Source organism: Cyprinodon tularosa, unplaced genomic scaffold (genome assembly GCF_016077235.1).
Source record: "Cyprinodon tularosa strain WSP-4 unplaced genomic scaffold, ASM1607723v1 ctg674, whole genome shotgun sequence".
NCBI lineage: Eukaryota > Metazoa > Chordata > Actinopteri > Cyprinodontiformes > Cyprinodontidae > Cyprinodon > Cyprinodon tularosa.
In genome coordinates this window covers 53,859-67,080 of record NW_024039423.1, presented here as the reverse complement: position 1 = coordinate 67,080, position 13,222 = coordinate 53,859, and the positions used below count along the sequence as shown (strand labels likewise).

General features: G+C 35.4%; 1 protein-coding gene across 1 annotated transcript in view; it reads right to left on the bottom strand.

The window, feature by feature from the left end:
• The window catches only part of LOC119771475 (multiple PDZ domain protein-like), an 87,683-nt gene that overhangs the window by 32,375 nt on the left and 42,086 nt on the right, over window positions 1-13,222 (bottom strand). The window contains exons 24-29 of the mRNA XM_038267498.1: window positions 12,917-13,006; window positions 9,190-9,270; window positions 8,897-9,074; window positions 8,715-8,825; window positions 5,868-5,954; window positions 1,052-1,144 (exon numbers count right to left, since the gene is read on the bottom strand). Coding sequence (XP_038123426.1) covers window positions 1,052-1,144; window positions 5,868-5,954; window positions 8,715-8,825; window positions 8,897-9,074; window positions 9,190-9,270; window positions 12,917-13,006 — 640 coding nt within the window. The remainder of the gene's footprint in view (window positions 1-1,051; window positions 1,145-5,867; window positions 5,955-8,714; window positions 8,826-8,896; window positions 9,075-9,189; window positions 9,271-12,916; window positions 13,007-13,222) is intronic.

Sequence of the window (13,222 nt, the reverse complement as noted above, 5' to 3'; positions counted from 1 at the left end):
CAGTGCGCTATTATCCAAGTCATCTTGAAAACATTCTTTATCGTAATGTTGGGGACATATTCCGTGTTTTTTTTCTGTCCAGAAGTTTGATGGCAAATCGTCCGTAGAGGATCATGAATCAAAAAGATGAAATCACTCATTTTTTTTCCACCTTTACGTGATGTACTACAACATCCAACTGCCATGCACATGGGCATTGTCGGTTTAACTATAGCTCTTGCAAATTTCAATGATGAAGTCCTCTCGAAATCTTTAATAATTGTTGTTGATTGCAGATGTGTCTAGTAGCCGGAAGATGTCAGGAGTGAGGTGTTACTATGTTTGGGAAAAAATGCCCGTTCCCAGACTCGGTGATCGCAACAAAAATTATTGTTTTTAATTTTTTACTGATCAAAGCTAAATTCATTAAATCAATCATATTAAATGTAGGTATAAAGAATAATTCATTGATCTCTCCTTGCTGACAGGATTTTTCCTTCAAAGAGACATTGATGTTTTTCACATCTTTATATTAAAGCTAATCATACTATAAAGGTTTGTTAAAAAACAAGCAAACAATAATCAGGCTTTAAAATGCTTTGCCTAGAATTTGACCTAAAAAAAACTAAACAAAAAAAAGTGCACATCTTTTTTAGCAAACTATAAACAGAAACTAATCTTTTTCATAATCAATATGCTGAGCTAGGAATGATAATATCTGAGTTATGATATAAACTCAAGTCCATAACAAAGAGGAACTGCTAAAGATAAAAAGAACATATAGTAAGACCTTCCCATCTTATTTAATTTCATTTTGAAGACAATAAACAGCAAAGGCAAGAAGGGGAACGGCTAATTTAGAAATAAAGGCAAGATTATAGCTAAAGATGGTTTCAACAATGTATTTTTTGAATGTTTCCCTCAGCAAACATGCCCTAAACTACACACTCATGCATGTTTTCTTTCATTTACTCTTTCATAACCAACATCCAGAATAACATTGATTTCCCAAGTCAGGACAGAAGAGAAGGTCAAGCAGAAAGTTGACACAGACACAGGGTGGCTTTCTAACCTGAGGGAGGGCCGGCACTAAGGAGCTTTGATTAGTGCTGCAAAGGCTGGAGTCGCGGTGGCTATTTAGCTGCAGAAAGGGCAGGGGCGGCTTCTAGAAAGCAACACAGGACGGACAAGCTGACAACATGACACTTTAATGGGATGGCTATGGTCTTATAACAGAACCCAATCAAAAGCTGGGAGGGAGTAAAAAAAAAGGAAGGATATGAGCACAAAAGGCTTTTACTTAAATTAGTAAGCATTTAAGTGAGCAGTTTGCTTGAAGGAAGCAATTTCCTTAACATAAAAAAAAACTGGAGAGGAGTAACCTTCTCTGGAACGGTTTAACAGAATGTTTAAAGATACCTGCAGGCTACCTGTGGTTTTTTTATTGCTCACAACAGAAGAACCAGAATCTTATAAGGGAAGAGTGTGTTACCCTCTCTAGGCTGTAGAGATAGGCTGTATTTTAAAAAGTACCTCCAAATCATCCCTTTAAATAACATGAAAGTTATTGCAAATATTTCTTCCTAGAAATAGAGATAATGCTTCATATTTTGACCATCATAGCAATGAACATAATTCATTTTGGAATTTAATGATATATTTATGCAGTTCTTTTCAAGAACAAGTGTTGCATTGCAGGAGGTACGTGAAAACATTTAATATTTCACTTCCCAGATAAAGAAATACAACTAAATAGGAATGGGATGGGGCTTTATCTGTAAGGTAAAAGCTAAATAAACCAAGATTTTATGAACCAAAAACATTTTTTTTTATAAAAAGAATAATCAATCAATCCGGGGTTGTTGTTTTTTTCTATTTTGACTGATTAAAAAAAAGTCTATAAAAATTTTCATGAAGGACATGAAAAACATCCCACTGCTGGGGATTCAGTAGAAGGTCTGCTGTTTCATTAACAGAGTGAATGATAAAAACAGTAAAAAAGATATGTGAATCCAAATATTATTTAATTTTTTTCCTGATTTGTGAAGTTTAGATGTGTGTATAGGGGACTTGTTCAGAAAAGCTCAGTTTTTTGTTAAGAACCAGAGATTTGTAAAGATTTGTAACATAATTTGATTTTGCATTCATTTCAGTACTTTCAATCAGTCTCTAGGTAACACATTTATGTTTTTTTATTCAGAGCATTAAGTGTTAGAGTTAAGGACATTAAATTTATATTTTTTTATTTTATAATCAGTTGTACTTTCTATTTTTGGAAAATAACATGTTTGACCAAGGACGTACTCATGGTATGATAAAATGGCCAAAGGGGTACACAAGTCAAAATAGGTTGGGGACCACTGCTCTAGACCACCACCAAATATTTTTGTAATTATCAGCTCTCCTCAAAAATCTGCCATTCAGCTATTTGAATAATTACTTTAGCAGAATTGCTATAGTTGGTTTCAAGCCACCGGTAAAACTTTTTTATGCATGGTCCACAGGCTGTCAGTTTATCTGGAGATCACACCTCTCCAAATTATTTCGTGTTTATTAATTCTTGGTTTGCACATCGAGGACCCCATTTTTATAGGCATTTGGAATCATCATCCAGCTAAAACATCAAAGTATAAAAGTTTTAACCTTATTAGAGTCGATTTTAGAATTTTGAAGTACTTCCCTTTTTTTTTCCAACAAAACACCCCCTTACAAAAATACCAACACCATTATTTCATCAGGTGGTCGATTTTTCCTAAAGCTATTAACACTGCTTCCGGTAATAATTTTTTTTTTTTTTACCAGGTATTGGTAAAAAATAAAATAAAAAATTATATATATATATATATATATATATATATAGATAGATACACACATGTATACATATATATATATAATATTTTTTAGTTTTAACACTGCTTACTGTATCGCAGTTAGGGATGTCCCAATCTGATAATAATATTTGATATCGGATATATCCTTTATCTATCTATCTATCTATCTATCTATCTATCTATCTATCTATCTATCTATCTATCTATCTATCTATCTATCTATCTATCTATCTATACATACATACATATAAATATATATCTATATATATATATATATATATATACATATAAATATATATATATATCTATACATATATATATATATATATATATATATATATATATATATATATATATATATATATATATATATATATATATATATATATATATATATATATATATATATAAATTATATATATATATATAATATTCTTTTTACCAATTCCTCATAATTTAGCTCTTTTCACTGACTCTTTATTGGGGTGAAGCAGAATCTTAGGCAGAACCAGAGACAGAGCTGTAGGGTTATGAAAAATGTGGAGCTAGTCTATAGATTATTTTGGCACCAACCACTTTGTTGTGAGCAACTATCTTTTATTGTGGCATATTTAATTGGGCACTAGATTAAAATACTTCAATCAAAGGTTGGGTTTTTCTACGGTAAGAGACAGATTATTTAAAGGCTGTTAAAGATTCTTTATAATATAAGGTGGGTCAATAACTGTGGAGGATGCTGTACTGGATGAAAAATTACAGCTAAAATCGCGAACAGCATTACAAAATTGCTGAGTCACTATATAGTGGAGTACAGAGAGAAATGAGAGGAATATTTTATCAAGTCGAAGGGCAATGCTTGGGGAGTTTTCTGCCAATTCTTCTTGCAGAAAGCTTCTTGTTCTGTCGGGCAGTTGCTTTTCCTTCAAAAGTCATCCATACAGATTATTTTCCCATCAGCTTTTCAGTGTTTTTTTTTTCTCTATCATTTGTTGGCATTTTGTAAAAAATCATTTGTTATATCTTACAGTAAAAAAATTCTACATCCATTTGGCTTCAACATGAACTAAGCTGGTTGAAGGATCGTTCAGAGATGGAACAAGCATTCCTAAAATTAGGACACGGTGGTTCGTGCAGAAATAGCACAAACCACAAAAAGGCAGGCAGGGTGGAAAAAAAGCAGATTGAGTAAAACCATCAAATACTACTTCTGCTTTTTGCTAGATGCAAAAAAAACAAAAGAAACGAAAATATGCTTAGAATAAAAAATACACACCTGGAAAAAGGTACACGAAAAGATTTTCCAACAAAATTGGACAACGAAAAACGTAATAAACTTATTCAACCAATTGATAAATATGTTTCTGTTTAAATGAGAAGAAACGCCTTCATTGTTGTAGCATCTTTGGGGGAAAATAATTAAAAAAAATGTATTATTTGTACTTACAATTTTTATTTATTTTAATTGGATCAGTAGTTTAATCATCACTGACATTTTCATAGAAAGCAAACTACAAAAAAGGAGGAAAATAAACCGGTATGAATTATTTTTTATATTGTAAAGATTGATTGTTGTTTAGGCAACTTATATTTCTAACAGCAATCCCCTTTAATAAACTATAAAATAAATACAAATACTTTATCATTAATATCTCAGTTTTTTTTAACCGTACTATGATTAGATTGCTCTATAGATGCCTCATTAATGTATTCCTTTTAACTCAGGTAAAAGAAAATCAAGCAGGACAGGAACTTCAAGCATAACTTTTTTCGTGTAAAATCAAATAAGGAAATAAACTTCCTTCAAATCTCTGACTGTTTTTAGGGAGTTTTAACATTTTGCATGGCTTTTCACTCACACAGAACTGTTAAATTGATGTTTGTGTAAACGCAGATAATTTTTCTTGTTCTTTTTGGAGTTTTTGGAATAGTTATAATTTTTGTTACACTTTTGCTTGTGTTTTTTTTTTTATCTCTTTCAGGTTTACAAAATCTCTCTTAATCCAGAATACATCAACTATTCCTCGTTTAGGAGAATTTACTGCTATTAATTAGTTATCTTCTTCTGTTATTTTGACCACAGAAGGCTCCACTGACTCAGGGCTTCTCTACATATATTTCCTTCTTCCTTTCCTTACAGTGTTTTTTTTTTATTGTATCTGTTTCCCATTGAAGTAATCTGTAAGATTTTGGTTCTGTTTAGTTGTGGCTTGTTATTGGTGAAAGCTCTGGACATCCAAACTCTATTTGTACCCCTTTTGTTTCCTTTCCTGTACAGGGTACTCTTGGATTAAAGTTTCCATTTTTTGCCGATTAGGCTTTAGTGATTAAAGCCACTGATAAAACCAGCTCTGTTTTTTAGAAAATACTCCTAACTAGTGAATCTTACAGTTAGCCTGTTTTATTTAAGGTTTCTTCTAGTAAGGAATTGAGTTCTTGACTTTTCTCTCTAGGAATGAAGGGAATAGGGAAGGGAATTGGATCTATAATAGATTGATATCAACCAAACTTAAATCAAGTTGGATTCAAAATAACTAGAAATTAGTACGTGATATTTTTTTTTTGCTTCTGACAGCTTAGACATTTGCATGGTATAAATAACTAGAATTTAATTCAATGTCATTCCACCTCCCAGAGATATCATTTTTAAGACTTGCTTCCCGAGTTACATTGGAGAAACCTCTTGCATGAAAGTTGGCAGCCCTGAAACGGTACAGCTGAAAATCTATAAATAATGTAACAATGACATTTCATCATCATTGTGCCTCAACTCTCAGTTACCACTAAATAATTCTGCAACAGAACAGAGCTGCGTGACGCCAGATGAAAATACACCTTCCTTTTTTTTCCCCCTCCCAGGGAAAACTTCCAACTCTACTTCACATCCATAAAAGCAAACATCATTTGTATATCAAAGGCGCAACTAAAGAGAAAGGACTCAGCTAAACAGTGTGAGACACAGCAAGAAAGAGGAGACGGGAGATAATACGATCAAGATTACATGTGATGGATAGGTGTTGCAACAGATATGGAGGAGGCAAAAGGAGAGAGATAGATTACCTGGCGCGCATGATGTGGCATGCATTCGAAAGCTGCAATGCGTTTCTCAACAGAGGGAGACAGAGCTGGGCTATGTATCGACTCAGGCTGGAAGAGCCGAGTAGAGGAGGAGAGATACAGATATGAGGCAACTCATAATATAGTAAAATAGTAAATAATATTCAAAATGCTTGTATTGATTTTAGGTTTTGATAAAAATTAGCCCCAGAACTCCTTGCGATCCTTTCATAAATCAGAATGTCCACATAATATTTCATATTCAAACTAATCTACATATGACGTTTCCAATGTTCAACCAAATAAAAAAGATTCAAGTCCTAAAAGGTGACTAGATTTGCAAACTAACAGCACCCGGACAGGAGAAACATTTTCCACTAAATGAGACAAATTTTTTTTAGTAAAGGTGCCAGAATAAAACTGTGACTTTAAGAATATTTTTTTATTTTTTATCTAAATTACAGTGGAACCATTCACAAAACAGGCTTAGACTTTTGCTCAGTTTTTCAGAAGACATTTTGGCACCAATCCCACCATAGCAACCATTACACTCCATTTACATCCCAATTGGATTTTTGTTAGGGGCACGAAAATAAAAAGCATCTTCTGTTCTACCAGCATATAGGTAAATATGAATTTAATTGCCAGGCAACAGAAAGTTTTTTTTTGTTATTTTTAGCAACAAAATCTTTAGGGGAGTTTGGTGTAAAAAAACAATAATGTCTTGCTGAGGACTTATGCTCTGGGTCGATTTGAAAGTTTTTATTAGAGATGTCCGGATCCAACACTAATATCTGATTTAAGCCAAAAAATAATATCCAATTCATCAGCCGGCATCAAAAATCTCTAATAAAAGCACTCTGCTCCTGTTTAAAGTTTTAGTAAGTCACTGGTTATTATTATATGCACCTATGGTTCCCGTATCTTTTTTGGTTGACTATTGTTCTGTTTTAGTAATAATATGACTTGATGGAGCCTGTTCTAACATTTGACACTGCAAAATAAGTAATAAAAGCCTTTATTGCAACATTTCGATTCAATATCGGCTGATTCTAAAAGCTGCAATATCGAAATTTTATTGGAAATGCAAAAAATGTGTTGAGAAGTCCCTTATCACTGGCATTTTTAGAATTATAGTCCTATATTAACTTAGAAAAAAAATGACTAAATCTACATAGAAATGAATAATTAGACAGAAAATGAGCCTCCTGCCCTGGTCACCTTAGATCTTAAAACTCTATGTTTTCTGTTTTCTTGTTCAGTAACTGCACTCAGATTTAGAGTTTAATTTTAATTTCTTTATTTTCGGAATGAGATAATGCTGATGCATTAAAAGTATTACTTAAAGGAATAGTACACCCAAAACATGATTAGCCTTCATTTTCTACTCACCCCCATGCTGAACAACACCCTGGAGTACTTTTTTGATATCTCAAATGCATCTGGAGATCTGGGAGGCTTCTTGCTGTCTGCTGACATTCAAATAATGGAGGTCTATGGCGCCCGAGACAGAAAGGTCCATAAAAGTCCACAAAAAACGTGTCAATATTCCTCCATACTGCTCGTCCAATGTATTCCAAGTTTCCTGAGTGGGTAGCATCCAGAATTTACTCGAAACGAAGTCATTTAGAATGTTTTTAGAGCATAAACAGTAGTGTATAGGATTTCCTGAAAGCGCGCACATGCGCGATCCTGACGCTACGGAAGCCGGCAGACCAAACCAGCGCATTCAGCTCGGCAAAGAACTCATGCTCTTCCTCAACACTGAAGTCCTCAGACATTTTTCTTTCGTTGTTTCTTTCTTTGCACAGGTAAACGGCACATTTCTTCTTCTATGCTTGCATTATTGGAAGAGCAGACGCTGAATGCGCACTTTCATCTGGTTTGGTCTGCCGGCTTCCGTAGCCTCGTGATCGCGCATGTGCGCGCTTTCAGGAAATCCTATACACTACTGTTTATGCTCTGAAAACATTCTAAATGACTTTGTTTCGAGTAAATTCTGGATGCTACCCACTCAGGACACTTGGAATACATTGGACGAGCAGTATGGAGGAATATTGACACGTTTTTTGTGGACTTTTATGGACCTTTCTGTCTCGGTCACCATAGACCTCCATTATTTGAATGTCAGCAGACAGCAAGAAGCCTCCCAGATCTCCAGATGCATTTGAGATATCAAAAAAGTACTCCAGAGTGTTGTTCAGCATGGGGGTGAGTAGAAAATGAAGGCTAATCATGTTTTGGGTGTACTATTCCTTTAATTGAAGGCTGTGAACACATCTGTCACAGGGATGCTAATAAAGCACAGAGGGTTGTACCACCTTAAACGTAGCTTCTCTGTGCGTCCAATTATGAGTCACAACATGCCTAATGAGAAAATAAAGTCATAGGAAAAGCAGGAGGGAATATGTGAAAATGAAGAGGTATCTGACTGAGAGAGATACGACACTGAAGCCAGGCCAGCGGCGTCCCCAGCACGGAGCTACTTAGTCATGATTTAAAGGCTTGAGGGCACTTTCAAACAACAAACGATGTTGTTGATGTGGTGATTTTTCAATGAGCGGTTCTTTAAAAAGGTTAAACATTAGTAAGATAGTTAATATTCCAAGCAGGTTTTGCTCTGCTTAGAAAAGAAATGTTTGAAAATTACTTCCAGCCTGCTAAGAAGCATTATGGTACAGTAGTGGCACATAAATTATGCTTTTTAAGCTTTGAAAATGCCCTAAATGGCCTGAAAAGACAGAATAAACTGTCCCATGAGATAAAGAAAAAGAAGCAACACAGGCAGCAGTGACCTTTATATTATGAAGAAGCTAAAAAGCAGTTAGTTTGGCCGTTTTACAGACTCACCCTGGGCCGGTGAATAATGCTCTGAACCAAGAAGGAGACAGGGTTTCCTGCCTTACGTATGGCTTCCACCGCTTCCTCATGACTTGCATCTCGTAAATCTACCCCATCCACCTGAAGCCAAATAACCATGAACACACAAATAGCAGTACATATTCCGCCTGTGAACGGAGGTGCTTCTGTACCTCCACAAGCCTGTCCCCAGTCTTGAGCGTCCCATTCTGTCCGGCAGGACTGTCCTCCAGGATATGCTTAATGAAAATGCCCCTCATCACCTCTCCGTTGCTCAGGCGGCTGCCCATCCCTCTACCTCCGACGATGCTGATCCCCAGGGACTTGCCCGGCTGTCTTAAAAGCTCCACTCTGAGGAAATAGCAAAGACGAGCTGAATTTTAACTTTCCATAATTGGGATTTAAATGGGGTGATTTAGATGAGATGTGTTTAGACAATTGCTGTATATTTGAAATGTATACTCACTTCCTCGGCTGATTCCAGTTACTGTAAGAGGCACTTTCCTCTCCTTCTCCATCTTCACGCTCGGGGAGGTTGGGAACACGTCTAAAATGTCATAAGGAAGGAAGAATAGCGTATAAGCATTGCAAAAACGATCTAGAAAGAAGTACAAAAATTCTTAAATTAAGGGAATTTACTCTTAATTTGAGCAGGTAAATAAGATCGTTTGCCAATGGAATTAGTATTTTTATTCTTAGAATAAGATAATTAGATAATATGTACTTGAAATAAGACAATGCAGTTATTTTTTTTCTTATTTTAAATGTAAATTTTCTTGTTCCATTGGCAAAGTGTCTCACTTACCCCCTCAATTCAAGAAAAAATGTACTTATTTTAAGAAAAAAATTACTTATTTAGATTTACATTTTTTGCAGTGTAGTTAAAGAAATTAAACTACAGTTTAGTGCAGATACATGAAACAAACTTTATCTGCAAATCTAGATGAAAAGTAATTGAATTCAGTTCATATATTTATCTAATTCCCAACAAATGTTGTCTCAAGGCATTTTAAAAAAAAAAAACAATTCAAATACCAAATTATTAAAGTTACTCAAGTAGAGAAAGACATTCCTAAAAAACTTCCTAAACAAATAAAGAAATCCCAGACATGAATGTTTCTTTCTTTATAAAACACTACCACTTGCACTACCTTTTTGAAACCATGCCGAGGTCAGTCCGAGCGCGGGAAAATGGTAAATGGGTAAACGGTAAATGGCATGCAAAACTGAACCGCAATAAACTGGTACTAGTTCATCAGTAGGCCTTGGCGTGGTTCAGTTCTGGTCCGGTTCTCAGATAACAAAGAAGGCATGAGCAGACAGCGTCATCTCCTATTTACAATCAGCTTCCAGTAGTTGGCGGTAATGCACATCAGTAAGCTGTTTGTCAACCGCCACAAAACAGAAGAACAATCGAAATCTTCTCATCACTAATTTTGTAAAATGACTTTAAAAGAGCGAGGTGCGACCTGGGATGATGCCGAGACTGAGGCTGTTATTGAAATGTTGGACGGAACAAAATATAATCACATAAGTTTTCCTACTCGAGAGCAGCAGTGCCATCGATAGTCACTAGGAGGCGAGGAACCGTCTTAGCGTGATGTGTAAACAGTCGTAAGAAACCAAGCTCAGCACAGTTAACTGATCAAAGCTCGGTCTGCACTTGGCATGGATCTGTTTTCAGAGGGGTAGTGTAAATGGGGCTTAAGGATGTCTAAAGGTACTGTAGGTGGTTCAATCAATTTCCTATGTAAAACCTGAACATGTTCCACGATTTTATTGACTTATTTCAAAAACAGCCTGAAACATGACAGAATACAAGAAGTTTCAGACTAAAAACTTGATTAATTAAGTCTTACAAGCTTATATAGCGACCCTATTCATTGATTTCATTAAGTATTTGCTGGTAGGATAATAAATTATTTATTGTTTCCTTTCAAATTTAAACCACCAAAACCAAGAATTTAAACTCATTTTGCTCTGGAATGTTTTTTTATATGAGTAATAATATCAATCAAAGGGTTTGGGACACAAGATCATTTAATTACAACATTTAACTTCATTGCATATTTGATTTATTGCAGTCCTTAGAAATTACCTGGTATTGAGTAGAAATTGATGTTACAAAATAATCCTCATCTTAAAAAATACCAATAATTTGAAAGTTTATCATAGTTGAAGCTTAAATCATCCCAACTCCATTTTTTAAAAAACTGACAGCTGTCTGGAATCAACTAAATTAACTTTATAATAAAAACTACTAATAAATGAGTTGTAGTTCAGTTCAATTCAATTAAAAAAGAATTTATTAATCCCAAAAGGAAATTGAAGAAGTTCTACCATGCTAAAGATAGCTTTTATCCTTTCATAAATTAAATCTAAATTAAACAGCGTCTTGTATTTTCACGGGTTATCTCAGTGTTATGCTGAAATCTATTTGCTGAGCTGAATAATATAAATGTGACAAAAAAGCAAAAAACAGAAGAAATTTATAATGGATTACACTTTTTTATAGCTTTGTATAAATCATCTAAAGGTCAGCCATTGGTTATAGACCCATGTACAGGTGCTGGTCATAAAATTAGAATATCATGAAAAAGTAGATTGATTTCAGTAATTCCATTTAAAAAGTGAAACTTGTATATTATATTCATACATTACATACAAACTCATATATTTCACATGTTTATTTTGTTTAATTTTGATGATTACAAATGACAACAAATGAAAATCTCAAATTCATCATATCAGAAAATTAGAATATTGTGAAAAGGTTCAAAATTGATGGCCCCTGGTGCCACACTCTAATCAGCTAATTAACTCAAACCACCTGCAAAAGCCTTTAAATGGTCTTTCAGTCTAGTTCTATAGGCTACACAATCATGGGGAAGACTGCTGACTTGACAGTTGTCCAAAAGACGACCATCGACACCTTGCACAAGGAGGGCAAGACACAAAAGGTCATTGCTAAAGAGGCTGGCTGTTCACAGAGCTCAGTGTCCAAGCACATTAATAGAGAGGCGAAGGGAAGGAAAAGATGTGGTCGAAAAAAGTGTACAAGCAAGAGAGATAACCGCACCCTGGAGAGGATTGTGAAACAAAACCCATTCAAAAATGTGGGGGAGATTCACAAAGAGTGGACTGCAGCTGGAGTGAGTGCTTCAAGAACCACCACACACAGACGTATGAAAGACATGGGTTTCTGCTGTCGCATTCCTTGTGTCAAGCCACTCTTGAACCACAGCCAGCGTCAGAAGCGTCTTGCCTGGGCTAAAGAGAAACAGGACTGGACTGCTGGTGAGTGGTCCAAAGTCATGTTCTCTGATGAAAGTAAATTTTGCATTTCCTTTGGAAATCAAGGTCCCAGAGTCTGGAGGAAAAGAAGAGAGGCACTTCATCCACGTTGCTTGAAGTCCAGTGTAAAGTTTCCACAGTCAGTGATGGTTTGGGGTGCCATGTCATCTGCTGGTGTTGGTCCATTGTGTTTTCTGAGGTCCAGGGTCAACGCAGCCACATACCAGGAAGTTTTAGAGCACTTCATGCTTCCTGCAGCTGACCAACTTTTTGGAGATGCAGATTTCATTTTCCAACAGGACTTGGCACCTGCACACAGTGCCAAAGCTACCAGTACCTGGTTGAAGGACCATGGTATCCCTGTTCTTAATTGGCCAGCAAACTCTCCTGACCTTAACCCCATAGAAAATCTATGGGGTATTGTGAAGAAGAAGATGCAATACACCAGACCCAACAATTCAGAAGAGCTAAAAGCCACTATTAGAGCAACCTGGGCTATCATAACACCTGAGCAGTGCCACAGACTGATCGACTCCATGCCACGCCGCATTGCTGCAGTAATACAGGCCAAAGGAGGCCCAACTAAATACTGAGTGCTGTACATGCTCATACTTTTCATGTTCATACTTTTCAGTTGGCCAACATTTCTATAAATCCTTTGTTTTTATTGGTCTTCAGTAATATTCTAATTTTCTGGTATGATGAATTTGAGATTTTCATTTGTTGTCATTTGTAATCATCAAAATTAAACAAAATAAACATCTGAAATATATGAGTTTGTATGTAATGTATGAATATAATATACAAGTTTCACTTTTTAAATGGAATTACTGAAATCAATCTACTTTTTCATGATATTCTAATTTTATGACCAGCACCTGTATGGTATGAGGACTTACTTTGAAGCTGTCTCAGAGAAGACGTCATCGGTAACATGCTCAAGGCTGGCCTTGTACTCTTCAAGGTACTCAGCAGGGACGTATGTAACACTAAACCAAAACGCACACATACAGACACATTAAGATGTGTTTGTTTTGTTTTTTTAATCAAAAAACCTAGACATTCAACCCTTTATTAGAAATCTTGACCCTATTCCCCACTAATATGTGCAGCATTTACTAAAATAGAGAACAGCAGTTACAGCTGTTCTCTTTTCCATTCGATTCCAGTGTTTCGGAACCAAACCCAGTTCCCTTCCAGTTAGC